This window comes from Oryzias latipes, chromosome 14, assembly GCF_053564925.1.
Source record: "Oryzias latipes strain Hd-rR chromosome 14, Olatipes_Hd-rR_3.1".
In the NCBI taxonomy this organism is placed as follows: domain Eukaryota; kingdom Metazoa; phylum Chordata; class Actinopteri; order Beloniformes; family Adrianichthyidae; genus Oryzias; species Oryzias latipes.
The window spans coordinates 13704781-13732429 of record NC_136250.1 but is presented as its reverse complement, the minus strand read 5'-3'; the positions used below and the strand labels follow the sequence as shown (position 1 = coordinate 13732429).

Genomic DNA, 27649 nt, shown 5'->3' with positions numbered 1-27649 from the left:
TTCATCAAAGAATATATTTTGAAGAAGGACAGGAGAAAGAGGAGAAGCCCTATTTGAGCAGTGTTGCTGTCACAATATTTATTAACGAGAATATTTCATATTTTTGCAGCTTTCTCTTATTTGTTTGAGCTAAATTGTTTTTGATAAATATACAAGGATATTATATTCATTAAGCAATAACTAACATTATTTATTTTATTTTCGAGGGGGAAACCTGTCAGAATATGAATACAAGTCTTTGATGCGAAGCGTGAGTGTCTCGTTTTTTATTTTATTTTTACAAGTTTGAGGACAAAATCTGCCAAATCATCCTGCGTTTCACGGTTTCACTCACAGGGATGCTCCTCAGAGCGCATGCGTGGTAAAGACATCACATGACGCAATCGCGCTGGCTCCGCCCGATTCGATCGAAGCCTTTTTGTAAAGCGTCACGTTGCGTTGCAGCACTGAAACAGGAGACTTCGCATCCTCCGACTACAGCTTACATTGCTCTGTGTCCACTCCGACATCTCTTAACAGGTGAGAACCATCTTCAATCTGATCAGCTTTACACCTTCACACACTCTTCTTATTACGGATCACATGAAAGATGACGGCGACATTGATGCTGATGGGAAAGTGATGCTGGACACAATCTTAAGCTAACTTTTTAGCTAGCTGGAAATGAATTATAAATTTTGATTGGCTTTTTATATTGTCATTCATTTTAAATGTATACAATAAATACAAACTTTTTCACTTCAAAAAAGACATCAAATTGTCTTAGCGTCGAAATACGCAACAGGAGGAGGAAGGGCGTAATTATGGTGACCTTCAAGGATGGACGTGAAGGAGAGCGGCCTGTTGGAATGACTTTACGTTTACATTAAAGGCAAACAGGCCCTAGTACTTATAATTTATGTTATTTAAGAACGGGTTTAGCCCACGTTACAGACTGTAATCGCGGTAGCTTATGGGGGAAGGCGGTGACGAGGTTGTTTCCTGTCGGGGTGTATCTGTTGAAGCGCACGTAGCCACTGATGTGACGGAGAGGGGGCGGGGCGAGGAAACACGCTATAATGAGATCACGCAAATGTACGTGGAAAAAGCATCAGTTGTTTTTTAAATTTTTCAATTAAATGTATTTAATTATTATCAAAGACACTACTTTATATTTGTACAAAAGCAGAAAAAATAATGGAGATTATAATTTAGGGCTGTTTTGGCCTAATTATTTTAAATGACTATAAAAATGAAAATTATTTTTGGTCTGTGTACAGAATGCTTTCTAACATTTAAACGTCTCATCGGAGGTTATGGGACATAAAGATATTTGCTAGTCTGATTTAACCCATGTATTATTTACCTATTGTTTGGGGGGGGTATTTTTTGTAGGTTTTTTTAAAAATATTTTTTATCTACAGAGCACTTTATTTCTTTAATTTTTTTGACATAATAAAATGAACTTTATCTTGGATAGAAATGTCGTTGCAGTATGACCTGCACATTTTCACAAGTGTCAACTTCTCTTTGAACTGCGACATGTCCGGTAGAGCCTCTTGTGTCAGTGAGCCGCATGGGTAACAGTGCTCCTGCTAGTGATTCCGGATCAAGGTCTGAGGATAGATCCAGCCCAAATACAGGGACGTCTGTCAGCGCCAAGGCCACCAGCCTGTCTGGTAACGAACCTAATTCAGCAAGCAGGCTTTCTACCTTTGACTAGTGAGGCCCCTGCAGGAGCCATTTCACCATCTTGAAGCTCTTGCAACTTGCATTGTAGAGCGAAAAGCAAGCCAGATTAATGTCCATGGGGCGGATCGTGATGCTTCAAAAAAATGTAATGAAACCCATACTTTCTTTAAAAAATGTCAAAATTGTAATAGTTTTTTTTTAAGTAGATTGATTGAGTTCACCCCCACAGAGTCTTCTGCTGCATTCATGCTATAGCTGTCATAGTTTAGCAAGCTTTAAATGTGCTGTAGCTTAATGCTTGCAGCAATGCTTCCAAATAAATCTCATTGTTATTGTAACTGTTCCACCTTTGTGATCTTTGTGTGCATACTGAACTGCTTCTTTTGAAGGTCAAAGATGGAAAAGTGATGAACAGGCTGGCATCAGATGTGCCTTCTTGTGAACCCTCCCCCGGATTTCTTTAAAATCATAACTTTCCACAATGCTTTGGGCTAATGTAGTACTTAACATGTGCTTTTTTTTTGGGGGGGGGGGGGGGGGTAATTTATTTTCCAGAGGGGTGTGAGCTGGATTTTGTGTGTCTTATTTACTTACTTGCATATCAACAGGTGATTACCTTTTTTTTTTTAATTTATTTTTTTGTTTTGTGACGCAGCTGAGGTTCTGCCACTGATGTCGCAATGCAGGATGATGTTTGCTTTATTGAGGCAAGCTGCTGCGCAACAGGCAGGAGCAATAGTCTGAGACATTCCAATGCCTTAAAGTAAAACTCTCATAAATACATCTTGTTTTTCATTTTAATGCCAATATTTGGTAAAGAGTTATTGTTTCTATAAATATTTCTGATAGTGATTTGTTTTTTAAAGATCCACATCAGCATAAGCCTAGCTAAAGTACCTAAGTTTTAAGTTTTTGTCTGTTATTTTTGTTTTTCAGAGATCAATGTTTGAAAGGTTCATTTTGAACTAAATGTACTCTTCCCTCAAGTACATGCTGTAGGTCAGTCTGCATTAGTTTGGTGGTGCTGCAGGGGTCAGTCATGAAGATATTAATCATTGCCAGCAACAGAAATTAAACTGTATTATTAATTAGTGATTCAGTTTAAAGGAAAAATGCAAAGACAAATTAGAAATTATACATAGCATTCATTTTTAACATTAACATTTTACATTTTATCTATTAATATAACACACAAATGTATAATAAGCAGTTTGTTTTGTTTATATATAAATATATTTAAACACTTCTCATAAGTGTTAAGTTCTCATGTTTTGTATGTTAAATTTGGAATTTAAAACTTTTACAATAATTTGTTTTAACTTTGCATAAAAACTTTAAGGATCTTATATTTCCAATGATGACTACAAAGTAGAATAGTTTTATTCTACATGGTCGTTGTTTTTGAATTTTTTTACTGTCTCCACTTGACACACGTGGTTGTCAACAAAAAACAACAAAAGTTTTAGTTTTTTTGTTTTATTCTTAAGGGTTTATTGAAGTTACAGTTTGAGCACCTGAAATGGATTTGATTTACTACCACTTTGACTCTATAAACATCTGTGGGATTTTGGCTTCTTGGAGCCAGCGGGGGTACTTCCTGTTTGAAAGTCCTGCTCTAATATGCAGTCAATGGATTTTCTAGGAGACCTTTGAATTGAACTCAAATTTCTGAATCCATAACACAGAGGAATCTCCTGTGTATAACCTGACCCCCCCCCAGAAATGACCCGCCCTGTGTCTAAATTACTCTGATTTTTTTTTTTAGTTTGGAGGCGAATTCTCATTTCAACCGTGTGTTTTACTCTGTTGTTGTCGCCATGTTGACTGAACATCATTAAACTTGAGCTTTTCTGAAAAGACCCAATAAAAGGCAGGGAGTGGTTTGGCCTTTGGTAAAATTCATTGTAGAGCAGAAGATCTGCCACTGGCCACTTAAAAGACCCACATTTATAAACAACAGAAAATATTTGGCATATCAATAAATGTAGCCACAGAATTTATGTTTTGTTTTATTTATTTATTTATTTGCAAGAAACATGAAAGATATTAATTGTTTGGTTTAAAGTTGGAACATTTTACATTGCGATGAATAGGAACTGGCCTGCTAAAGAATATGCCCCCCCCCCCCCCCCCCCCCACTCCTGGTTGTTTGGTGACCTGTTCTGACCACATTTGTTCTAGCCTCAAACAGGAAGTTGGTGTTGCACCTTGGCTCCACCAACTTCAACCCAGTCATCAGTTTATGATCAATAGACCAGGTGCTTCAGGTTACAGAACAGTGGGATTGGCATCCATAAATACCATCTCTTGTACCCTCCTAAGGTTTCCCTTTGTGCCCTCTGTTGAGTTTAGCTTGTAACCTTAAACCGTGTCATTGAGCTCTCAAGGTCCATTTTTATCAGTGAGGAGAAGCATCGATGAAATAAATCCTACATTATCCAGAGCCCCATTCTGTTACACTTGTGCTGTGACGCAAAAATGGCCAAATTCATCTGTATTGTTGAAGCATGCAAGTGTTGTGGTTATTTGCGGAGCATGACTGCCCTTTGGTTCACAGGGGGAGGGTGGAGTTGCACCCACAATGGAGCTAAATTCCACATATTCCTTCAAACATGGCTTTGTCTTTATTAAGTGTAAATACTTCCTGAAATCCACTAGAGATGTCTTCCTGCAGGTTATATTTTGACCTAACTCTGCCCCCTGGGAGACGAGCTGCAGGCTCTTTGAGTCTGCTATGTAATCAATAGCAGTTTCATAACTGTTGCTTATGCTGCACCTGCAGTGTCTTTGCTCTGTGCTCCAAAGATCTGCATCATAGCTTTAATCTGTGGATTACCATTGGGTACAGAACATATCTGGCTATGGTCCCTCGCACTCAAGTGACCTTGTTGAAGAATTTAGTGTTTATAAAGTCATAAATCTGTCATATTTTTATGTAGCACTCCTGCTTGCTTTTAATTGACTTGCTGGCCTAGTTTTTCCATGTTTTTTTTTTTTTTACAAGAAATCATCCACACACAGGGAGATTAAACCAAAAAATATAAAATCTTTTTCCTAAAAAATATTGATGCAGCAGACTGGGGCTAAAGTCCTAACTTCCTGCCCCCTTCAGCAGATGAGCTGATCCCTTTTTTTTTTTTTTAGCAGCTCATCCCATTGGAATTGTGAGGCTGTGAATAAAACTGTGATCAGCGAGGGCTCAGCAATCGGTGCAGTCAACCAGAAAGACGAGCCTGAGCCTGTACCCTGGTGTTCTCTGTGTGAGTGGGAGGACACATTCTAGTGGAATTTTACCAACCCTGTGGGGTCGGTTTGTGAGGTTTTACACCAACTGCAGACTTCAATGTTAAATAATCGGTGGAAACCAATGCAATATTTTTGTAAATCTTTGATTTACATGAAGAATTTACAATAGTGGAGGCTGGAATGTTGCAGAGGAGAGGGCAGTGAGTTGTGATGTACGTAGTCCTGCAGATATGGTGGAGACTAACTGTTCAAGCACTCCTGGTTTCATACCCCTCCCCCCACCCCCACCCCTTCTGTCTGCTGTGATTCAGATGCAGACGGAGGGAGAGGAGTTGCTTAACGGCTTATATGCAGCAGAGGGAGGAAGGTGTAAGGGAACTGAAGGATTGTGTTGTCCTGAACACATCACAGTCTGTTTGTGTATCTGAGGGCGCAAAAATCATTAAAGCCTTTTTTTCCCCCTAAATTATAAATTCCAAATGGTATGAATGTCATTGTTTTTTTGTTTGTTTAGCCTTTCCTCACATCAGAATCAGAAGTACTTTAATGATCCCACACATGGGAAATTTGTGCGTTGCCATAGCAGTAAACATAATAGAATATAGAATAATATGAAAAACAACAATGTAGCAGAAATGTAAACAAATAGGGCAGTATAATTTAAAGACTATTTACAAATGGGTAACAATGTGTAAAAAGTGCAAAGGTCATCTGCTACACTGAGTTATTGTAGAGTTGAATTGTTTTGGGTAGGAAGGATTTCCTGTATCTGGCAGTTTTGGAGCGGAGCTGTCTGAGCCTCCTAGAGAAGGAGCTCTGCTGTTTAGTCCAGAACAGGGTGGAGAGGATGGTCTGGGTTGTCCATGATGGATAAGATCTTGTTCAGTGACCTCCTCTCCATCACTGCTTCAAACGATTCCAGTTTGCAGCCAATGACAGAACCCACCTTCCTGATCAGCTTCTTCAGTCTGTTGACTGCAATGCTGCTTCCCCAGCAGACCACAGAGGAGAACAAGGCCTGGCCACCACAGACTGGTAGAAGGATCTCCAGCATATTGCTGCACACTTTAAAGGACCTCAGCTTCCTTAGGAAGTAGAGTCTGCCGCAGGCCTTTCTGTACACAGCAGTACTGTGGCTCCTCCAGCTCAGTTTGCTGTCGATAGTTTCCCAGGTATCTGTACTCCTCCACCACCTCAACATCCCTGCCCAGGATGCAGAGAGGCTGAAAGACTGTCCCCTTCCTTCACAAGTCGATCACCATTTCCTGGGTCTTGTCCACGTTGAGCAGCAGGTGATTCTCTCCAGCCCCACTCCACAAATCCGTCCACCAGCCTTCTGGACTCTTCCTCCCGTCCACCGCTTATACACCCCACAATCACAGTCATAAGAGAATTTCTGGAAGTGGCTTGACTCTAAGGTTGTGCTGAAAATCTGAGGTGTACAAGGTGAACAGGAATGGAGAGAGCACAGTGCTGAGGCATTCAGAGAGCTAACTCGTCGGCTCTCTCTTAGCTGCATGTGATGGGTCTGCTTCTCCTCCCACATCCTGTGATTTTCTTCTTTCCAGACCATTGAAACCGTGAAGTAGCTCAATAGTTTTGCTGTTATTTTCTGCACTTGGCACCATTTTTGAATGTACTTTTACTGCTGTTTTATTTGCCCCCTCTCCTGCCCCAACACCCCCCCCCTCCCTCCCTCTTGGTGCCTTAACAAAAGTCCACCTCAGTGCAGAGAATAGAGGGTCATAAACTGTAAGCCAGTGCTGGGCGGTCGCCAGGTCCAGCACCAAAAGTAACGCTGGTCTCTTTCTTTCAGCCACCATGACTCACCAGTTCCCCGCACTGACAACCGAGCAGAAGAAAGAGCTGCAGGAGATTGCTCAGAGGATAGTAGCTCCAGGAAAGGGCATCCTGGCTGCAGATGAGTCAACTGGTACGTCACTGCTTGAACCGCACCAAAAATAAAGTTAAAATAAGTTCTGTAATTTGCAGACAAATAATGTATTTCTTCACAACTTCACTGGAAAATCTAACGTTTGGAATTTGAATTTGAATCCTCGTATGCATTTTTAAACGCACGACTTATTTAAAACTGTATGATGGTCGTAGGGGTTTAAGAACACAGTATTTTGTTTAATTTAGAAAAAATGGATACTTTTTAAAAAGTGTTTATTTACATATTTTTGAAGAAAAAAAACCTTTCAAAGCGTATAAATCTTTTTAAAATCAGAATTTCTTTAATTTTATTGTTGCATGAAGTGTACATCCAGTGTTGCAGAATTATGTAGAACTTTACTTGTAAATATTCATTAAGCTATAATTGCACATACATAGCCATATGAACATAATGTACATGTGTAATGAAATTTAATAAATGGATATTGCATTTTCCAGAACATGTTAAGGTCAACTATGACCAGCAGCAGAGTCCATGTGATGAATGATGCTGATAAATGTGTTTTTAGGCAGCATGGCAAAGCGTTTGAACCCCATTGGGGTTGAGAACACAGAGGAGAACCGGCGCCGTTACCGCCAGCTGCTCTTCACTGCCGACCAGCGCATCGACAGCTGCATCGGAGGGGTCATCTTCTTCCACGAAACCCTCTACCAGAAGACCGATGATGGCATTCCCTTCGCCAAGCTTATCAAGGACCGTGGCATCGTTGTTGGCATCAAGGTAAACGAGCTATCATAGCAGACGCTTTCACTGATGAAAGTGAAGGTTTTGAGGAAAAACTCCATCCAGGAGTCTGAACCTCATCAGAGATCTTCAAACTTCTTTTTCTAGGTCGATAAGGGTGTCGTCCCCCTCGCCGGAACCAACGGAGAGACCACAACTCAGGGTAAACAGCAGGAACCTCCCCCCAGAAATCCTAACCCTCACAGAAACCTCTCAGTCTCTGATTGATGGGTCTGAATGTGTGCAGGTCTGGACGGACTCTCTGAGCGTTGTGCGCAGTACAAGAAAGACGGTGCAGACTTCGCCAAGTGGCGTTCTGTGCTGAAGATCAGCGATACCACGCCTTCTGAGCTGGCCATCATGGAGAATGCTAATGTTCTGGCCCGATACGCTAGCATCTGCCAGCAGGTTTGTGTTTCAGTGATTTGTTGAAGAAGAAAAACGGGGGGTTTCAAAGCAAACTTGTCTCTAAAACATAAATATCTTGTTACATTTCCTAGAATGGAATTGTTCCCATTGTGGAGCCTGAGATCCTTCCTGATGGAGACCATGACCTGAAGCGTTGTCAGTACGTCACAGAGAAGGTAAAGGGACATCAATTCCACCCGTCAGTGTTCCAGAAGCTTGTTCCTTTTTCATGAATGAAGTTAGAGTTTTATCGTTCTCTGTCTCCTGCTCTAAGGTCCTAGCTGCAGTCTACAAGGCTCTTTCAGACCATCATGTGTACCTGGAGGGGACATTGCTGAAGCCTAACATGGTCACTCCTGGACACTCCTGTCCCACCAAGTACAGCAACCAGGAGATCGCCATGGCTACCGTCACTGCCCTGCGCCGCACCGTGCCTCCAGCTGTCACAGGTCACACATGCACACCAAAATCTATGGAATTTATTCACATTTGTGTGTCAAACCTTTTCACAGACACACAAGTGTTAAGACTTCAAAGTTGTTTAGGGACTGCACCTACGTGGTGCTTTTCTGGTTTAAGTCGTAGAGCCATTTTTGTACAGTTTTGTATATCTGCTGCTGAACATCTTTTTCTGTTTATATTTTCATTTTGGCAATAAAATTCAAGTTTTATTTTGCTGAAATAAAATCCCTGATTACATAAAATGTTTTAATGAGGGTCGTTTGCCTCTGAGAAAACCTGTTGGATAAGAGACAAAACCCCTAAGGATTAAATGACTGACTCCACGTCAGCCTTTTTTCAAACTTCTTCTGCAATGAAACCATCCTGGATGAACGAGTCTTCAGACATAAAACCCCTAGTTATTTAGAACCCTTTGTATTGTAGCAAAGCACATTTGGTTTTTCTAATCAAAAGTTCAAAGGACCACATTTTGAATTTAAGATGTTAATCTAACTGCAGTTTTTCCTCAGTCTCAAGATTTCTTTGTGTGACGCAAACATTTACACCAATATGGAGGCTCATTTTCCTCCAAACAACTCATCCTTTTCCTTTAAAACTAGGACCGATTAAAGTTTTCCTGAACTTTTTCCTTCTTTTTTTTTTTTTTTAGAATAGTTTTTTTTTTAAATCCCTGTTTTTTTCCTTTTCCCTCCAGGAGTTACATTCTTGTCTGGTGGTCAGTCTGAAGAGGAGGCCAGTGTGAACCTGAACGCCATCAACACCTGCCCGCTGCTCAAGCCCTGGGCTCTGACCTTCTCCTACGGCCGCGCCCTGCAGGCCTCCGCCCTCAGCGCCTGGAAGGGAGAGCTCAGCAATGAGAAAGCTGCCACGGAGGAATTCATCAAGCGAGCTGAGGTCAGTACTGGAAACTGCAAATCTGTTTACTCTGCGTAATCCCTGGAGATTATTCTCTAACTGGTCTGATCTTTTGCTATTGTACCTTTTACTCACTTCGCAGCCTTTTGGGGTTGTTGACAGTCATGACGGCTCTTTGTTTAAACTTTAAGGTGTTTTAAAGTAGTTGGACCAGCTAATCAAAAGCCATCTAGGTGCAACAAATGACTGATTTGTCAGATCTTCTATAGGGCCTTTTGGGAGCCAGTTTTTTTTAATCCTTGGTACTCGCTCTCTCTGTCCGTCTGTTTTTCAGATATTAGGCTATAGGCAGGACAAAACGTCCAATACCTTAAAGACCCACTCCAATGAAAATCGAATCGTCTTTTCCGTGTGTTTAACATGTTCTTGTGGCGTGTGGCACAATTGACCCGCCCTCAATTTAGAAGCAAACTTAAAATGAACTCCTGCCGCTCTGCAGAAACTATGTCCTCGAAAACAACACGGGTCGTTCTTTGAAATCAAGCATGCACATCCAAGCACAGTAAAAGTCTTTCCATCCCTAAAATCTTTTTTTGTTTTTTCCTTTCCAGGCGAATGGCCTGGCGGCTCTTGGCAAGTACGCATCATCTGGATCCGGCAGCGCCGCCTCGCAGTCTCTCTATGTGGCGAACCACGCCTACTAAACATAGAACGACCACATTCAGCCGTGGTCTAGTCTTAGTCTTAAATCTGCTCTTCTGTCCCTTCTCACTCCTACATCGACCACAGGCCTGCGCTCTCTATTAATATCAGAGTTATATACATTGTTAGATAAATGTATTTTAAAAGAATGTGATGTTAAAATTTCAAAGGGAACAGGCTTATAGTTTTTTTCCCTTCTTCGAACAGTTTGTGACAGTTTTGGGGCAAATTTGAAATGTTACGCTTGTGTCTCTGATGAGGCTGAAAAGCGGAAGCCAGAGGCTCCAGAATGTGATGAAGATCATCGGTCAGTATTGGTTTCTTGCCGCTTTGAAAATGCGCCTGCCTCCATGTCAGGTGCCTTCTCCCTGCGAGCCCCCGAGCAGGCTAAAATCTGCATGAGTGTTAGTGTTGCGCTTCCCGTTTGAAACCGTATAGGCTCATACCAACATCCACATTGACAGTGGGACCAACTAATACGTAGGCATCAGTTAAAGCACAGTATGGCGACGAGAACGGTGAAAGATCTGAACTGGGTTATCCTTCTGATAGACGGTCCCAGCAGAGATCACACGGTACTGTAAAAACCCGCTCCACACCGGCTTTCACCCCACTCTTTTCTTGTGTTCCTTCTGGACCTTAATACATGAACTAAAACCATCATTTGTGTCTTTTCTGTATAACATTAGCTCTCAGAGTCACGCAGTAATTGATGTGTTTTGTTATGTGAAGGTGTCAATATTGTGTGATGCATGTGTCACCTCTGCCCCCTGTCCTGCTTTTCCCTGCTGGCCCCTTAGGAAGATCAGAGGAAGTCTATTGAAATGTATGTTAAAAATAAATGAATAAAAGGACCAACATGTGGGACCAGCAGCACAGAAACATTCACTGCTTTGTTGAAATACTGTTTGTGATGTTAATATTGTTCTTGAAACACGCTGTGTCATGTAGTGGAGATAATAAACTAAAATACACATTAAACCTGATGGAGACTCCATTTTTGTGTTCGATCCCCTCTGGTTTGACTGTGGCCTCTTTTGCCTTATTTTTATTTTTTTGGAGCAAGTAAATGTTTTTAAAGTTCATGTTTTTTTACTTTTATTACCTTCAGTATTTAAATTAATATGCTCTTGTACATTTATAAACCCCTGTCTGGGTTATTCTGTTGGTACAATATTTTGTCACATTACTAGCTGCCTTGTCATTTAGAAAAATCATCCATAAGATTATAATGGACGAAAATTCAGTTTCAGTCAGAAAGAGTTTAAGTGAAATTTAAATAAATTTATGTAAGATTTAAAATGACTTGTTCTTGCCGTGTCATTCATAGCAGCATAAATTACACTTAATATACTTCTACTAGAAACAGAATCCCGCAAGAATATATTTGTTCAAAAGAGGAAGAAATCTCTGGGATCAATTGGATAGGTCAGCCTATCACCACAGGAGGCGCTGTTGAGAAACTGTTTTTTTTAAGTACGTTAAAAAATAACACCCGGGGAGCCGGCGGTGACAGTCATTTTATCTGAAATTGAATTTTACCAGGGTTTTCATTAGACCATTATAACAATGGCGTATTAGAACATTGTGTTACTCTTAAAGAAACTGTAGCTACATATCAGTAATATCTAGACTTTTGCTTTATACGCATTTTGTTTCAGCTGTCACGTGACACACGTGGCTACGTCTGTCGTGTCAACGAGCGCACTACTTTCATTGACAGAAATGGCCACCACGGAAGTGGGTGAGTGAATTCATTGCTCGGTTTCTTTCTATGAGTTTTTAATGTGAACGTTTGTGGAATTAAATGTACTATGTTGTAAATGTTCATGTTGAGACAATAATAGATGATGTAGTTGTTGGTCATTTTTGTCTTGTTATGACGCTCTGATGCTAACAGCTAATTAGCTACATACTGCCTGCTCAAGACAAGTGCAACCAAACAGTTTTATTCTTATATCTTTGTCTTCTAACATTTTAAATCATCTGAAATGTCAACAATGACTTTAATATCTCCCCGGATATAGGTATCAGGATTATTTGGCCGTTTAATTTAACCATTAAAAACAGTTACATATTTGATTGATTTATTTAGAATTTGGAAGAAAGTTTCATAAATTTTTATTTTATTTGAACTTAACTGTCCTTCTATTTAGATGCAAAATGACGAACAATAGCAGTTTTTTAAGCAAGCTGTTTAGTGAAATATAAATCAAATATAAGTTGTTTTTTGTAACCAAAGACATTTGTCTTATGTTGAACAATTAGCAACAACAATGTACTTCTGGCATTTCTCTCAGAGCGCAGACGAGGTCAGCTTGCTGCCCTGTCTATCGCCGCCGTGGTCATCGTCGTTGGGGTCCCCTTGTGGTGGCGAACGACTGAAACCTACCGCGCCTGGTTACCTTTCAGCCAGATAAAAGACCTCTCTAAACTGCAGGTCTGTCTCTGTTCCGGGATATCACCAAACTCCCCGGTTAACGTATCTTCCTTTTGCGTTTGTGTGTTGGAATAGTCTTTATCTCTCCTTGCAGCTGCATTTAAGTGCTGATGTTGAAGTTGTGTTTGCACGGGGCACCCTGACACCTGAGCAGCAGAAGAGGCTCCCCCTGACCCAGACGCAGGATGAGGAGCATGCAGTGGATGGTGACGCACTTTAGAATCCTGGATTTTGAGGTCATGCAGTCCATACCAGCATGAATAACGGTTTCTCCCATTTCTAGAGAACACAGTTTTGAGGTATACTCATGAAATAAAGTACCAAACAGCTACAATTATGGAAGAGGAGGCTCTGGGCAAGCCCACCGCTGCAGGTGAACTACCTACCAAATAGTGTGTTGTGTCAGTGAAACCTCATGTATAGTTACTTCTGTCTGTATCTGTGTCCTTTTCCAGAGGCGGATCTATCTCTGCACATGCTCAGTGAAAGTCCGTGTGGTTCTTCAGTGGTGTATGTGATTCCTGAGGTCTCCTCGCTGCTACCAGAGGTAAAAGCTGTTCATACTTCTATTGTAATAGTGATTTTTTTTTTTTAAACTCATAGCTTTCAGTCATTTTAGTCTCTTGATTGTAAAGAAAACTTTTTAAAATCCTCTTTAGAATGTCAAAGTGTATATTGGTCAACGCCGGACGGCCATCCTACGCATCAATGCTGAGATGAGAGCAGGAAAGACGGTAGAGCAGCTACTGGATGTCCTGAAGCCTCAAATCAAGCAGGTGCTTCAGGTGATGTCTTTTAGTCACACGGACATCACAGCTGCCCTCAGTGATCGAGTCCGTTTCAACCCTGGCAGCAAAGAAAGTATGACTCATAGTATGAGAGCCTTTACATTCAGTCCAGGTTGGTTTTTATCTATGGTTTGGTAACATTTCTTTGCAGTCCTTTTTCCGCTTATATTCTGTGCTTGTCCTTACCTTTTTTAGGTTATGAGATAACTTTCAGTCTGTTGAACCCTGACCCAAGGTCACACAGGCTCCATTGGGACATAGAAGGTGCTGTTCAGACTTACATCCAGCCTTTTCTTACCAAACTTTCTCCTTTGGCCAACTTCAGCATAGACTCTCAGGTACGAGAGGCAGCACTGCACACGTTTCAAAGTTCAGAGTCATCATGAAAAGTCACCCTGCAGCTTTGTTCTTCATTTGCTTTTAACAGATGCTACACTACGCCATGCTGGGTGTCAACCCGCGCTATAACAACGACCGCGGCGCCTTCATACTTCACGCCGACAGCCTTGCTCATGTCATCAACCCAGTGGAGGCCAGACTTGGTAAAACTGTTGTTACTTGCAAATACTGGCGATAGAATACAATGGAAAAAAGGGGAGCCGTTTTTTCTTACGTTAGTCTCATTCAACTCCAGGTTCCAATGCTGCCTCCTCCAACCCGGTGCTGAATTTTCTTCTGTATGTGCCAGACGCCCAGCATTCACCACTTTACATTCAGGACCACAAGAAAATGGATGTTCCTTCGAATGCATTTCACTCTCCGCGTTGGGGGGGGATTATGGTAAGAAGACTGATCTTTGGATGATGTTAAAGACTCACTCTGATCATCTTTTGAGATATTTTAAAAGCCTTCCCAGTGGTCTTTTAAATATAATTGAGTGTTTTTAACTCCAAATAAAATAAAATAAAACGATTGTTTTCGAGGACACAAGGAGCTTGTCTCATCATATATTTTACGTCAAAAAAGGCTCTTTTTTTTTTTTGCCTGCTACTAATTTACAACGATTTGAATGAAGAAATGCAATTCTAAGCTTAAATTTCTCTAAAGTGGGTCTTTAACAGGATGGTACATTTTTTTTCTTACTTTACTTTGTGTTATATAATTTATGCAGCCAAAATGTTCTCTTGTGGAGTAAAATTGGAACAATATACCGGTATATATATATTTTTAAGTATATGTGGGTATAAACTATGCCATTATAATTACTATTATTCATAAGTAGACATATTTGCACTTAGACATACAGAATATAACACATGTAATCCATTAAATGTGAACATTTGTCAAAGACTTAATTTAATTGCTTAAAAAACACTTTTAAGCTTTAGTTAACTATGTATTGTTTCACATTGTTATCATAATCTGGTTCTTAACTTCTAATTAGAGCTATTTACATCGATAATATACATCTCAACTCGTCACATGGAAACAAATCCAACAACATGGAATCAGACCTTTGTATCTGTGCTCTTTTTTGCTAAATGTGTTCAATCTTATTCCTCTGGGACTTGACATATCTTGCAATAAATGGCATATTTTTGGAGCCTTACTTACTTTCACCTACTACTGTTTCTTTAGGTGTATAATGTTAAAAATCTCTATGGACCAGAGGCTGAGTTTCCTGTCAACATCAACATAAACATGGCTGAAGTCATGGGGGTTTTCCTGACGCAACTTCGGTAAAAAAGTTTTTTCCTCTGGAGCAAATCGTCTTTCTCTGCTTCACACTAGAAACGTCCCATTAACGTGTCGTTTTAGGCTGTTGGTGGGCATGGAGTCCTCCCCTCCTCCCCCAGGCTTCTTGGTGGCTCCGTGCGGCAGCGTAGGACTGGCTGACTGGGAGCTGGACCGTCTCATGTGGAGTCGGAGTGTGGAAAATATTGCTACGGCGACCACAACCATCACTTCTCTAGCGCAGCTCTTGGACCAGATTGGAAACATTGTCATAAACGACAACATTGCCCAGCAGGTAGACGGCATCCTCAGCTGTAAAAACATTTCTTTGTCTGTGTTGTTTATTCATATGTGCTTCTGCAGGAAGGGGGGTGAACTTGGCCCTTTTTTTAAGCCCTAAATTACTTTAGCTTTTATTATTTCAACTGTGAGAGAAACTGTAGTGAAAACCAGACCATAGAAAGTTTTACGGCAGCTTCTATGTAAGCTGAAAATTAGGATGTTAGAGCAAATAACCTCTATAACAAATAAAATGTTCCCAGTGGTCTTTTAATTATGATTTGTGCAATTTTTAGCCACGTTTTTTTTTTTTAAACTGTTGGATTCTAAGACAGTTTCTGCAGAGCATCAGTGCTTCATTAAAACTCACCCCTGAATCTGTACCGTTAGGGCAGATCAACTCCACCCTCTCTTCCCCTCCCCAAATGCTGAGAGCTCTCTGTTTACACACTCTACCAGTAGCTTACAGCCCCTCTACAAAAACATCGGAGCTATCCAGCGAAGACGTACACGGATCTGTTTTTCTGCAAGTGAACGCATCAGAATGGAGCAGAGCAGGGAGCTTGTGGTCCCAAACATTATATTTTTCAAACTGCCTTTTTGGTCTCCCTTTGATTCACACCAATATCAATACAGTAATACTTAGAAATGCTATTTAAAGCTTGATTTATTCCACCACCATCATCAGAAAAATGCTACAAAAACATGTTGAAAACACCATTTTCCTCTGAGTGGGTTTTTAAGGAATGTTTATTATAGGATTGCACTTACAGTGGGAGTTTTGTGTTTGTCTCTTAGGTGTCCAGTGCTGTCACATCTGTGCAGCTGGCTGTGGCTGAGCTGGAGGCCGGGAACCTTGGCTTTGCCCTACAGTACAGCAAAGAGGCCATCTTGGCGTCTGAGAAAGCCTTTTTTGATCCTTCCCTCCTCCACCTCCTCTACTTTCCCGATGACCAGAAATTTGCCATCTATATTCCTCTTTTCCTGCCTATGTGTGTGCCCATTTTGTTGTCACTGCTTAAGATGGGATCTGAAGCCAGACAACGGTACAGAGAAAAACAAGCCAAGAAGGACTGAGAGACACTTGAGCTGCAGAAATTTGAATGAACAAAAAAAAAAGCACTGGTAAACAAACATTTTTGTTTGTAGTTTTTACACGATAGTACAAATGCAAGCATGGAGGATTTTCTTTTTCCACTAAAGTGATGTTTGAGGTTAACTCCTTTTTTTTTTTTTAATAAAGGTCTGCTAAGAGGTTTTAAAGAAAAGCTGCTGTATTTGATGTTGGGATTAAATGCTTGATTCATGATGTTTTATATTTGAGCTGTTCTAAGTTTGTTACAAGTAAACACTAAGGTTTGCCTTATTTCTCTGGCCCTATTTGTCGCATTCATTCAACCAGTTGGAATAAAATTACGCTTTTTGCACTAGGTCAGTTGAAAATGTACAAGAAAACACGTCTTTAGGGATAATTGACTGGAAACTATCATGGAAAACAGAAGCATAAAAACACAAATCGTAAAAAATCTTTCCATAATAAAGTTAAACACTTCCTTGACTACATTATCCTTACCTACTGTGATGACATGGGGGAATAGGTAGAAATCCAGATTACATCTAAATTACTAATCAACAGTCAAAATTATTAAAACATGATCTTGTAAATTATCAAACAGTTCTGAGATAACGCATGTAACTCCAAAAAATGTTATTGTAGGAAAAAAAACTACCATAACTGTGAAGAAACTGAATTATCTAGAAAGCACTGTATTAAATATATTAGGTTCGTACCCCGTCAGGTTCTTGCACACAGAAATAAATGAATAATGACTCGGAGACAGTTACTTATCTTTTGCAGGTTTACTCCGCACAAAGAGCACAAATTTGTACGGAGGGTTACAGACAGATGAACAGGGTTGTTGCATCAAAGTCCGAACAACGGAGCTCAAAGTCTGAACAAAGGAACTCAGAAATAGGCTTGGTATATATACCTTGCATTTGCATATTCAGAACCTCATCCGATGGATCATGAATCCACCACAAAAATCCACCCCCAAGTTGATGCAGGCTAGATGTTCGAAGGTCAGAGAGCTTAAAGTGTCAGATCTCTCCGAGGTTATCACAGACATTTGCCAGACCGCATACACCAGGACACACAAAGATGAATGGGGAGGATGCTGAAGGAATGTTACGAGACAATAGTCTTGGTTGTATTCTGTAATATAATTTTGAGACGATAATATATAGTGAATCAAGTTTAAACCATCAGTGTAATAAAAAGTAAAAGTTAGTGTAATAAAATGTAAAAGGGAGTTTCTAACTATTCTGTTTCTAATCACTCCTAACAATAACCTAAGAGGAACGGGACATTTTGAATTACCAACGGTACAAACAAACCATGGGGGATTTTTTTATCTCAGTGTGTACAGCAAGAAATATGTAATAGTCCTTGGTTTAAACTAAAATCAATGTAAACATATAAAAAACAGTTACAGCCATGTAGGCTTTGGGAACAGTACAAGAATATATGATAAATAGCAGCATGTATGAAGATATTTTTTAACATTAACAATATCAACCAAAGATTGTAGTAGTAAACCTACCTAGTCACATATAAACATATAATGTTGTTGCTACCATTATTATTATTGATGATCAACCCGTTTAGGATTGTTCAATTATAATGATTATATTATTTATCTATCATTGACCTCTTGTTAGTATAATTTTAGTTTATTTAAGGGGTAGGCATTGAAAAGCTAAGCTCCTGCCTCCATTTCAAACACGTGTTGCATGTTATTACTGTTAATGTTGAATTTAATTTATTGCTTTATTTGACCGAAAACTCGCAGATTAGAAAGCATCTTTTTTTTTTAAAAGCCCAGGTTTGAGCACCGTATAGGGAGTCAATCATCAATCTTTATTCATGGCTTCATACTTGATGACAAAAATAGTTATGTACACCACAATAAATGATATAAAACAAGCAAATTAGTTTAAAGATAGGGTTAGAAAGAAAATGTTCTGACACTAAACACTAAAATCTCATCTATCATCAGTTTTCATGTTGATGATAATTTTAAGGACGATTTCAGGGCAAACATTGTTTATGTGTAGATGTTTGAGTAGGGGCTGCACTGTGGTATAGTGGTTAACCCTCTTGCCTCAAAATAAGAAGGACCTGGTTCAACCCATTTGGCACCCTTCTGTGTTGAGATTGCGTATTCTTTCTGTGCATGCATGGGTTTTCTCCAGCAACTCCTGTCTAAAAACATGCTTCATAGGTTATTTGATTAATCTAAATTGCCCCTATAAGTGTGAGTGTGGTTGTGTGGCTCAGTCTCTCCAGGGTGTACCCAACAGTGCCCAAGTCATCCTTCAGCAGCCCTGTGACCCCAAAAGAGATACAGTGGGGTTAAGAAAATACATTTGAGCAGATTTGGTAAAGATGTTTTTATTCTACTGATAGTGATGAGGAGCTGAGACACTGAGGCTTTCTTGAAACTTGTGCTGAAAAAGATTTAGCTACATCTGGTGGAATTTGTATTCTAGCAACCTATCCAAAAAATGACAGTTTTAAACCTTTTTCATTAATAAATACCCAGAAAAGTTTGCTGGGGTCATGTTCTTTGGTGCTACAAATTTTCGCAGACTGCGCATTAAAATTAACCTGACATGATGAGAGAAACAGATCCGAAAAAGCACAGTTCTCACAGTTCATGAGACAAGAGTTTATTGCTAAAAGAGTCACATTAGTCCTTTTTCCAGCAGGGGGCAGCAGGCACACAGGAAGGGGAGGAGAGGTAGGCACTTCCGGGTGGAGGCATCGAGGTGCAACTGTAACAACCATCTCCGTCCAATAGATGGCGCTAAGCTCCCCTTTAAGACGCTTCTCTTGTTCCATAGACAAAGAAGAAACAGAAGCGCGGATGTTTGCAGAGGTTTCGATTAGCCAAATCTCGTAACGTTTAAAACCTCCTTCGCATTTCCTGCATCTACTTGAGGGCTGTTGATCCCGTTTGTTGCGAATTATATATTATTCGTGTAGACCCAGCGTTCAGTAAATATCAGAGAAAATAATTCAGCGTAAATATCTACTGAAGAATCTCCGGTAGCGTCAAACCTTTATCTCGGTTAGCATAGCGCTAGCTTTGTTTGCGTTATCATGTCCGGAGGACTCGTTCGGGGACCCGCGGGAAGTAATGATTGTCGCATATACGTGGGGAACCTTCCCCCCGACATTCGCTCCAAAGATGTGGAAGATTTGTTTTACAAATATGGATCTATTCGTGACATTGATCTGAAAAACCGACGGGGAGGACCGCCGTTTGCCTTTGTGCAGTTCGAGGATCCGAGGTGAGCGGCTGCCCCGCCACGTTTTAGCGCCTTAGTTAGCTAGCTAGCTACATCTAAAGCTAGTTTTTCAAAAAAATACCAGTTTCAGTCAAAAACTTTGGCCCCTTTTTAAAGGTTTATGGGTTGGGTTTTGTGTAAACTTGTATTATTGTTGCTTCCGCGTGGCTATTTGTAAAATAATTTTAAAGAGGGGTGAGTTTCTTGACAATTTTTGTTGAGGCCTGCATGATACGGAAACTCATACTTGCTAGTAGTGTTTCAACTTCACCAAATGCAAATAGCAAGAGCAGGTTAAAGTTTTTTGCAATACCTAATCTAAAAACACTGCGAGTGGGTCTTAAAAGTTGATTTCTGCTGAATTTGTATTGGAAGTCCACGTGTGATGCTGGTTGCTCGATGATCACCACCTGATCTTCTTCCTGAATAATTTTTGAAAGTGCCGCGTAAAAAAACAGATTGCTTTCTTTTAAATTAAATGCTGATATTAGGTATAATTGTAACATTTAAAGATGCGATTCAATTCAATATTTCAAAAGAGATAAGGTTTGACCTCTCGCACGTAATTTTCGAAGTACGTGCTGCATTTTCTTCTTGGCTGCACGGACTCAGAGGAAGGGTGAATGTTAGGATTATGGATGTGGTTAGAGTAAAACCACCAAAAGCTCCATGAGTGCGACTGTTCCTGCTGCTGACCAGGGGATGGATCAGATGTGGCGAACACACCGAGAAATGAATCGAACTTTACGCCAAAATACGTGGGGGCAATGCAGCAATGTGCATCTTTGCTGCACGTGTTATGAGTGGCTAACATGAATTTCCATCACTGTTTTTGTTCTGGCCAGCCAAAAGATAAATGTACGAGTTGTTAGCTTTGTACATTATTTGCTCAAGAAGAAGGAAAAGACCCAGAAATGAACACAAAGACCACCCAAAACAACTTAAGTAGAATTCTTTAACAATTTTAGACAAACTTCATGTTTAAAGGATTTAATGTGTTGTACAGTAGTGTATGTTTACCCTCCGAAAGAAATGTTATGGTGTTCTTAACAATTTCTTAAGGGAATCGTCTGAATGAGATGTATAGAAATGCATTTATGAGAATGCCTTTATTCCATTTGTTTTTCTTAACTTTTTTCATCTATTTGACTAAATATTTCGACTTTTAAAATCTACATTTACATTTGAGCATAGAAGAAATTTAAGAAATAATTGTCAACAATATATATATTTATATATATATATTTATTATTGTTCAATGGATGTTTTATCATGATTTTGTTAAACAGGGACGCTGAGGATGCTGTGTACGGCAGAGACGGTTATGATTACGATGGTTACCGTCTACGCGTGGAGTTTCCGAGAAGTGGGAGAGGAGGTGGTGGCGGCGGTGGTGGGGGAGGTGGAGGAATGGGACCGCCAAGGGGGAGGTACGGTCCCCCGTCCCGGCGCTCCGAGAACAGGGTGATTGTGTCAGGTGGGTTTGTTTTCTGTCCAACTCGTCTGAAATTGTTTTGCAAAAAATCTCATCCCCTTCTTTCCCACCAGGTCTTCCCCCCAGTGGAAGCTGGCAGGACCTGAAGGATCACATGCGGGAGGCAGGTGATGTATGTTATGCTGATGTGTTCCGTGATGGCACTGGAGTGGTGGAGTTTGTGCGCAAGGAAGATATGACGTACGCTGTGCGTAAATTGGATAACACAAAGTTCCGCTCCCACGAGGTACGTAACAAAGGAAAGTCTAACACTAACTTCAAAATGGCTTTAGGGTCGTGTTATGAAATTGAGCGAAGGAAAAGAAAGAAAGGGAGGGTGGAAATTAAGCTACATTTAGCTCGTGTGTTTATATTTGTATGCGGGTGTGTAAGCTCTTGACAAAAATCTACAACCCCTTTCCCTTACAAATTCTACAAAGATTTGTATGACCAGATTCTTACAAACTGCACAGAATTCTAAATGTATATTTATGCCACTGAAATGGGACAGCAAGGTGATGCAAATACAATACCTCTCAATGGTGATTTTGGCACTTGTGATGTTCACCTACCAACCTCTTGTTTGCTTGAGCCTTTTTGGGGGTCGCATAATGTAAGAAAAATGTGAGGGTTCATATCAGTTCATGAGTGTAATCGTAATCTTTGGAGAAGGCAACTATACTGTCACAAATTTCTACAGTTGTTGCATAAATCATAAAGTAATCAGACCGATTTACCTTGGAAGTATCGGACCTTTACAGATCTTGTCACTTTTGGTGACATGTGGAAGTCATTTTATGCAGTTTTTTGTATCTTCTAAGCAAAAAATGTAAATTCTGGTAGAACTTTCTTACTGAAAAGTAGAAAATTCTCTAAGCACCTGTAAATCTCCAGTTTTCACAAATATCCAACATTTGCAAATAAGGACATTTACACTTTTTATTGTGCACATACATCACTTGGACGTAAAAGATGGAAGCTGCACTGTATACACACCCAGGTTATGCCAGTTAAAATTCCATTAGAATTCGTTTTATCCTCTACTGGAAAAGATTTTGAGGCACATCTGTGTTAAATTGTGACATTTCTTAATTTCGGGCTTGATGTAAACGTAACCTTTACCTTTCTACTTTGTTTTTATTTATTTCCAAAGAATCTAGAAAGGAATGCTACTGTTGATTTGCATTTGCACTGGTCTTGAAGTCCATGGATGTCTTGTGAAGTCAGTGTAATAATAATAAGTCAACACAATGTCTTTATTGTAATAGCTGTACAAACATGTTTTTGTGTGTATGATGTGTTGAGTCTGAAGGAAAGGGCAGAAGCGTGAGGACCTTTGACCCTAACAGGCACAAACGCTTTCTGGTGAGTCTTGTTGTCGTCTATACAAGGTGAACATTGTTGTGTTTGCATGTTTGTGTATAGGGAGAGACGGCCTACATTCGTGTGAAGACGGACGGCCCTCGCAGCCCCAGCTACGGTCGCTCTCGCTCTCGTAGCCGCAGTCGAAGCCGGAGCAAGAGCCGATCTCGCAGCTACTCCCCACGGCGCAACCGAGCCTCTCCCCGTTACTCGCCTCGGCGCTCCAACTCCCGCTCGCGTTCCCGTTCTCGCTCCCGCTCACGTTCTCGCTCTCGTACCTAAACGTTTGGATGCAGCAGCGTGAGGCAGAGATGAAAGCGCTCACCCAACAAATTTTGTGATCTCCTGGAGGTTCATCTCATGACACCCGTGTTCCATCGTGTTGTCTGTTTTCTTTTTCCTCACACTTTTTTGTCAGTTTTCTTTATTTTCTTTTAATTTGGCAACTTTATGGTCTGTTTGCGTGACCCATTTTCCCTAGAGTCCTCTCACAAACACATGATTTCTGTTGTCCATCTCTCTTTCATTCTGCAGTACACTTCTCCTGGCTGTCCATCTGAAATTATATTTTCTTTTGCTTTTTTTGCCTCTCCTTAGCAAACACAATTGTCTTTTGACCTTCTTGTGTGTTTCTCTGTAGAGTTCAGAGGAACAGGATAGGATGGGAAGAGAGGAAACAGTTCATGTTAAGATAAACAGGAGGAGGAGGAGTCAAATATGGCACCAATGGTATGATGGCTGTGCCTTGTAAACTGTGAAATCTGCATTATAAGGCTATTGTGACTTTTTATTTTTTTTTAAAAAAAGCAAACACCCACTTTCCAGTAGATTGCTGTTGAATGTTACAGTAAACCATGTTGTGTTCGGAAGACTCTAAGGTTGTTAGTTTTTTTGTTTTACTTTTTTTTTTCCATCTTTCTGTTTTCAAAGCATCTTTGGGCTTAAATTTAGTTGATGCCCTTTGTTTTATCCCCCTAAAGTAAACTCCCTGGTAGCTGCATTTATTAATAACAGTGAATTTTATTTTGAAGGTGTGATTCTAACTCACCTCCTTCTCTTTGCTGCTGGTATTCTGAAGGTTTGGACTGGGCTCATTGTCTCCCCATTCCGGAGCTGGATCAGGATTCAGGATCAGATTAGGATTAGGCTTCAGGATGGATACATGGAGCACGACCCTGGCCCTGTCCACATAACCCTGGCATTCCGGAATCGTTTTTTGTAGCCCAATCAAATGAAATTTGGCAACCTATTTAAGACAAATGATTCCATCTATATCTTTGAAACCACAAAGGTGCGATTACTGAGGAGGAGGAATTATATTCGGAAGATTGGTAATTTGATAAAAAGGAGCAAAGCTTGGATCAGATCCAGGAGGAGGTCTGGAAGTGACAGGATGGATCTCCACGCGTAAGGAGAGCGGTAAATAGTGGGAAACCTTTGACAGCAGTAGAGGGAGGGGGCGGGGGGCATGAAAAATGTCTAAGGAATGTGACATTTAATGTGTGTTGTTTATTTTGTTTTTTTCCCCCAGTCAGGTTGTTTTTTTTATTTTAAATAGATGAAACATTTTTTTCCCCTTGACTCTTGTCTCCAGTATTTCAAAGCTTTATTCTCTTTTAATAAAACATTGAGTAACACTACGGGTGTCTGTTCACTTTTTCTAACTTCACATATGAGACACAGCCTTACATGAAATAATAAATTATGTAGACATTGAGTTAAAAATTATGGGACAGGAACTATGTAATGGAATGTAAAAAAAAATTTAGTGGGAGTATAGATGTGTTGAGGCATGAAAAACGAATGAGACATTTTTGGTCATAAATTGCAAACAATTTTGCAGTTTACATTCTAGTAAACTGAAGGTTGGATGTAGATGTACAGTTTCTCAAAGTCTTCACTTATTACAATAGTTTTTTTTAAATGGCACATTTTAAACTAACCTTTTGATTACCCAAAGTGCTGTACATTAAGTCCAAAAGATGTAGGGATTCAAAAATTGAATAGAAAAGGATAAAAACAGAAATAATAAAGTGAATTTAATTAAAGAATTAAAAGCTGAAGGATCTAAAGAAAAAAGCGTTCCAACTGAGTAAGATACATCTACTAGAGGTGGTCTGTCCTTACAGAACCTTCAGGAGTATGGGAGCCTGCAAGGTCAGTTTTTTTTTCTACTATTGAAATGTCTGTTTTCTATAGAAGACTATTAAGCCCATGGAGGGGAAAAAGGGGCATAGAAAATTCTGACTTTAATCTCAGAATTCTGACTTTAACCTGAAAAAAGAATTTTCTATATTCCTTTTTTCTTTCTCCGTGGCTCTAATCCTCAGTATACTTCTTGCACTACATCTATATATACTAACATACTTGCTATACATCTACTCAAATAAACTAAGTAAAATAAATTTCAAGTGTACCACTTCTTTCTTAGGAACAGCAAAGGACTAGTTAGACCCGTTTTTTTTGTGTATTTTATTTACTTTTTATTGTCCCGCAGCGTGTAAGCTATGATGTTTAAATTCGATTTTTTTTGTGAAAGAAGGTTATGACAATGACAATTTAAAAGGTTATTTAATTAAAATAACCATTCGTTTGTTTATAATATAAACAATTATACTATTCATGATGACTCATTTAGTTTTAGGTTTACTATCCCATTTCTTACATTAAAGTCAATTAAAAGTTAGCCGACCCCCTTATATTGGTTTAAAAATATGATTTTAATAGACTGCAGAAAGTATTAAATCCTCCAAATCTTACATCGTTGAGCATAAATTTCTATTTTTACGGCCATACTGGAAACCAGTGCATTCTGGGTGGAAATAAATTGCAGGCTTCTGTCCACGAGTGAAAAAACATGACCACCTGCGTGGAAGCTTCAGCGCAGCCAATCACAGAGCAGGACCAAGATGGAGGGAGGAGCCAACACACCATGCGTCCTTCCATAAATGAAAGAAAATCAGTGCGGCGTCCCGAAACGTTCATCTGAAATTACTGCAGGCTCGTAGAGATTTAGGTAAGAGCTATGAAGCGGTTTATTTTTGTTGTTATTGATTGTGGCTTTTGCGCGCGTGCGCTTGAGTTCCTCGCGGCGATTTTGCTAAAAATGCTCCATGAAACCTAACGCTGCATCGCCGCAACAATACTTTGTTCTGCTGGCACAAACGGGAACACAGGAACATGAATGCCTGCAGTAAAATTCAGACTTTTTTTCTAGTGCTCACGTCGCTACACCGTCAGTTCAGTGACCTGTTCTCCTAGATAAGAGTTACATTTGTACATTAGAATAGAACATGCTGACCTGTAATGTGTGTGTCGGTTCTAAGCAGGGAGGCTTGGTCGTGGCCGTAGTTTCCATTTCAAGCTCCTATACATTTTACTTTTTCTATTTGCAGTCAAAAGCTCATCATGTCAGACAAGAAGGCGGTGATCAAAAATGCAGACATGTCTGATGAAATGCAGCAGGATGCAGTGGACTGTGCCATGCAAGCCATGGAGAAGTACAATATCGAGAAAGATATTGCTGCATATGTCAAGAAGGTAAGTTGGGTCGCTGGAGAAATAAACATTCAGATCAAATATCCTGTATAGAAATCTTGTTATTAAATGCCTTTTTTTTTCTCTTTTCTTTGCAGGAATTTGACAAGAAATACAACCCGACATGGCACTGCATTGTTGGGAGGAACTTTGGTAGCTATGTGACCCACGAGACGAAGCATTTCATCTACTTCTACTTGGGTCAAGTGGCTATTCTGCTGTTTAAGTCCGGCTGAGATGTAAACCAGCAGCACACTGTACGCCAGCCTCCGCCTTTCTGCAGACATACTATGTAGTGTTTCCCTGCCAACTCTGTTATTTCATGATGGTAGTGTTGCACTTAGGGGGTAAAATAGTCTGGACTGGTGATCTATCATTTGGAAGATGTGGAGCTCTCTGGTGGCTAAACTCCCACTGGATTTATTTATGACTCGTATGTCTGAATGTTTGCCGTGTGCTGATGCACCGAGCCATCTAGTTCATTTACATCTAGTGATGAGTTATTTTAATTGCATTAGGATGAGCAACAGAGTTTATGTTAAAATGCCTTTAATTTCCCAGTAGCAACCAAACTAGATGCCAAAAACTGTTGTGTGGTCCCTTAATAAAGGTTATGCTACAGAAAACATTGATGGGAGAATGCGTTAACATTCCTGTGTACAATGATTATTGGTAAATATGTTATGTGTTACTGCTGCTTATTATGGAATGTAGCTGCTGTCTTGTTTTGGAATATTTTCAATCTACAGCTCAAATCTGAAGCACAACTTGGAGACATTAAAATTGATGAAATTGCTAAAACGGCGTTCCTGACTTTATTTCCCTCTGGGGTTATTCTGCAGAGCAGGAATTTTACATCTGATTGTAAAAGTGGTGCATTCAAAGGGCACTAAAATAGCAATTATAGCACAAAATGTAAATAATCAAATGTTTTTGAAGTGCTCCTAAAGGTTTGTTTCAGGTGTGGAAAGACTTGAATTTTGATCTTACTTCCAGCCATTATGAGCTCATGTGCATTTTATTGTCCATTTTGATTCAGACTTCCAACAGTACTTACTTTAACCCTTGTGCTATCTTGGATGACCCCACCCTTACATTGGCGTGTTCTCCCTACCATGATAAAGGTGGAAAGATTTCATGTAATTCATGGACACCAGTGAAGATCACAAATCATTGAAGAAAAAAGGTTCAGAGCACTGTCTAGTGGGTCTAGATGACCCAACTCCCAATGTTAAAGTGCCTAGGATAGCACAAGGGTTAACCTACCTGCTTCAGGACTCACCATGGCAACAATAGGCTATGGGTCTGCCTCACCGTTCCCCTTTTGTCTTTCTGATTTACTCAGATACTTACTGTTGCTGATCTTCATTCCTCTCCTTTCCAGACCAAACCTCCCCCTCTCTAGATATTCCCCCACCTGCTTCCTGTTCTCACCATAGATTGTCATCTGCAAACAGAGTCCCAGGGCGAGTGTGATGTCACCCATAGAAAATTACTTTGTTCCGGTTTCAACAAAATTAAGTCAATTCAGTCGCCATTTTTCATCTTGGAACCAGATGTCATCAGTTAGGATTGGTTCAAGTTGGTCTGATACTACGTTTCTATAGCAATAACTCTCCAATCAGGAGTTGGCATGTTAGAATGCCACACCTCTTCCACTAAACACGGGCTCGTGAGAAACTGTTGATCAAATGTTCAAGGTGAGACCACACACCTTT

General features: G+C 40.1%; 4 protein-coding genes across 5 annotated transcripts; all 4 read left to right on the top strand.

The window, feature by feature from the left end:
* Positions 1-330: 330 nt before the first annotated feature.
* On the top strand, positions 331-11005 carry aldocb (aldolase C, fructose-bisphosphate, b). The gene is made up of 9 exons (XM_011483554.4): positions 331-519; positions 6734-6850; positions 7383-7594; positions 7706-7760; positions 7845-8005; positions 8098-8181; positions 8280-8454; positions 9162-9361; positions 9934-11005. The coding sequence occupies exons 1-9, from the start codon at positions 375-377 to the stop codon at positions 10024-10026; spliced, it is 1242 nt and encodes a 413-aa protein (XP_011481856.1). The 5' UTR covers positions 331-374; the 3' UTR covers positions 10027-11005.
* Positions 9934-16571, top strand: pigs (phosphatidylinositol glycan anchor biosynthesis, class S). Its single transcript, XM_023962352.2, has 12 exons — positions 9934-11768; positions 12325-12464; positions 12559-12670; positions 12748-12837; positions 12920-13011; positions 13124-13364; positions 13448-13590; positions 13680-13794; positions 13887-14032; positions 14831-14931; positions 15011-15221; positions 16004-16571. Exons 1-12 carry the CDS (start codon positions 11750-11752, stop codon positions 16280-16282), a joined length of 1689 nt encoding a protein of 562 aa, XP_023818120.1. The 5' UTR covers positions 9934-11749; the 3' UTR covers positions 16283-16571.
* Positions 16572-19010: 2439 nt separating this feature from the next.
* srsf1b (serine and arginine rich splicing factor 1b) lies at positions 19011-24034 on the top strand. Of its 2 annotated transcripts, XM_078930457.1 has the most exons (6): positions 19011-19561; positions 20848-21035; positions 21107-21279; positions 22338-22397; positions 23035-23123; positions 23473-24034. In XM_078930457.1, exons 1-6 carry the CDS (start codon positions 19371-19373, stop codon positions 23585-23587), a joined length of 816 nt encoding a protein of 271 aa, XP_078786583.1. In that variant the 5' UTR covers positions 19011-19370; the 3' UTR covers positions 23588-24034. The 2 variants fall into 2 exon arrangements, with proteins under 2 accessions (XP_078786583.1, XP_078786584.1); XM_078930458.1 differs by lacking the exon at positions 22338-22397 and having other exon boundaries at positions 22458-23123.
* A 1235-nt stretch (positions 24035-25269) lies between these two features.
* dynll2b (dynein, light chain, LC8-type 2b) lies at positions 25270-26732 on the top strand. Its single transcript, XM_004076390.5, has 3 exons — positions 25270-25410; positions 25790-25934; positions 26030-26732. The coding sequence occupies exons 2-3, from the start codon at positions 25803-25805 to the stop codon at positions 26165-26167; spliced, it is 270 nt and encodes an 89-aa protein (XP_004076438.1). The 5' UTR covers positions 25270-25410; positions 25790-25802; the 3' UTR covers positions 26168-26732.
* Positions 26733-27649: the final 917 nt, after the last annotated feature.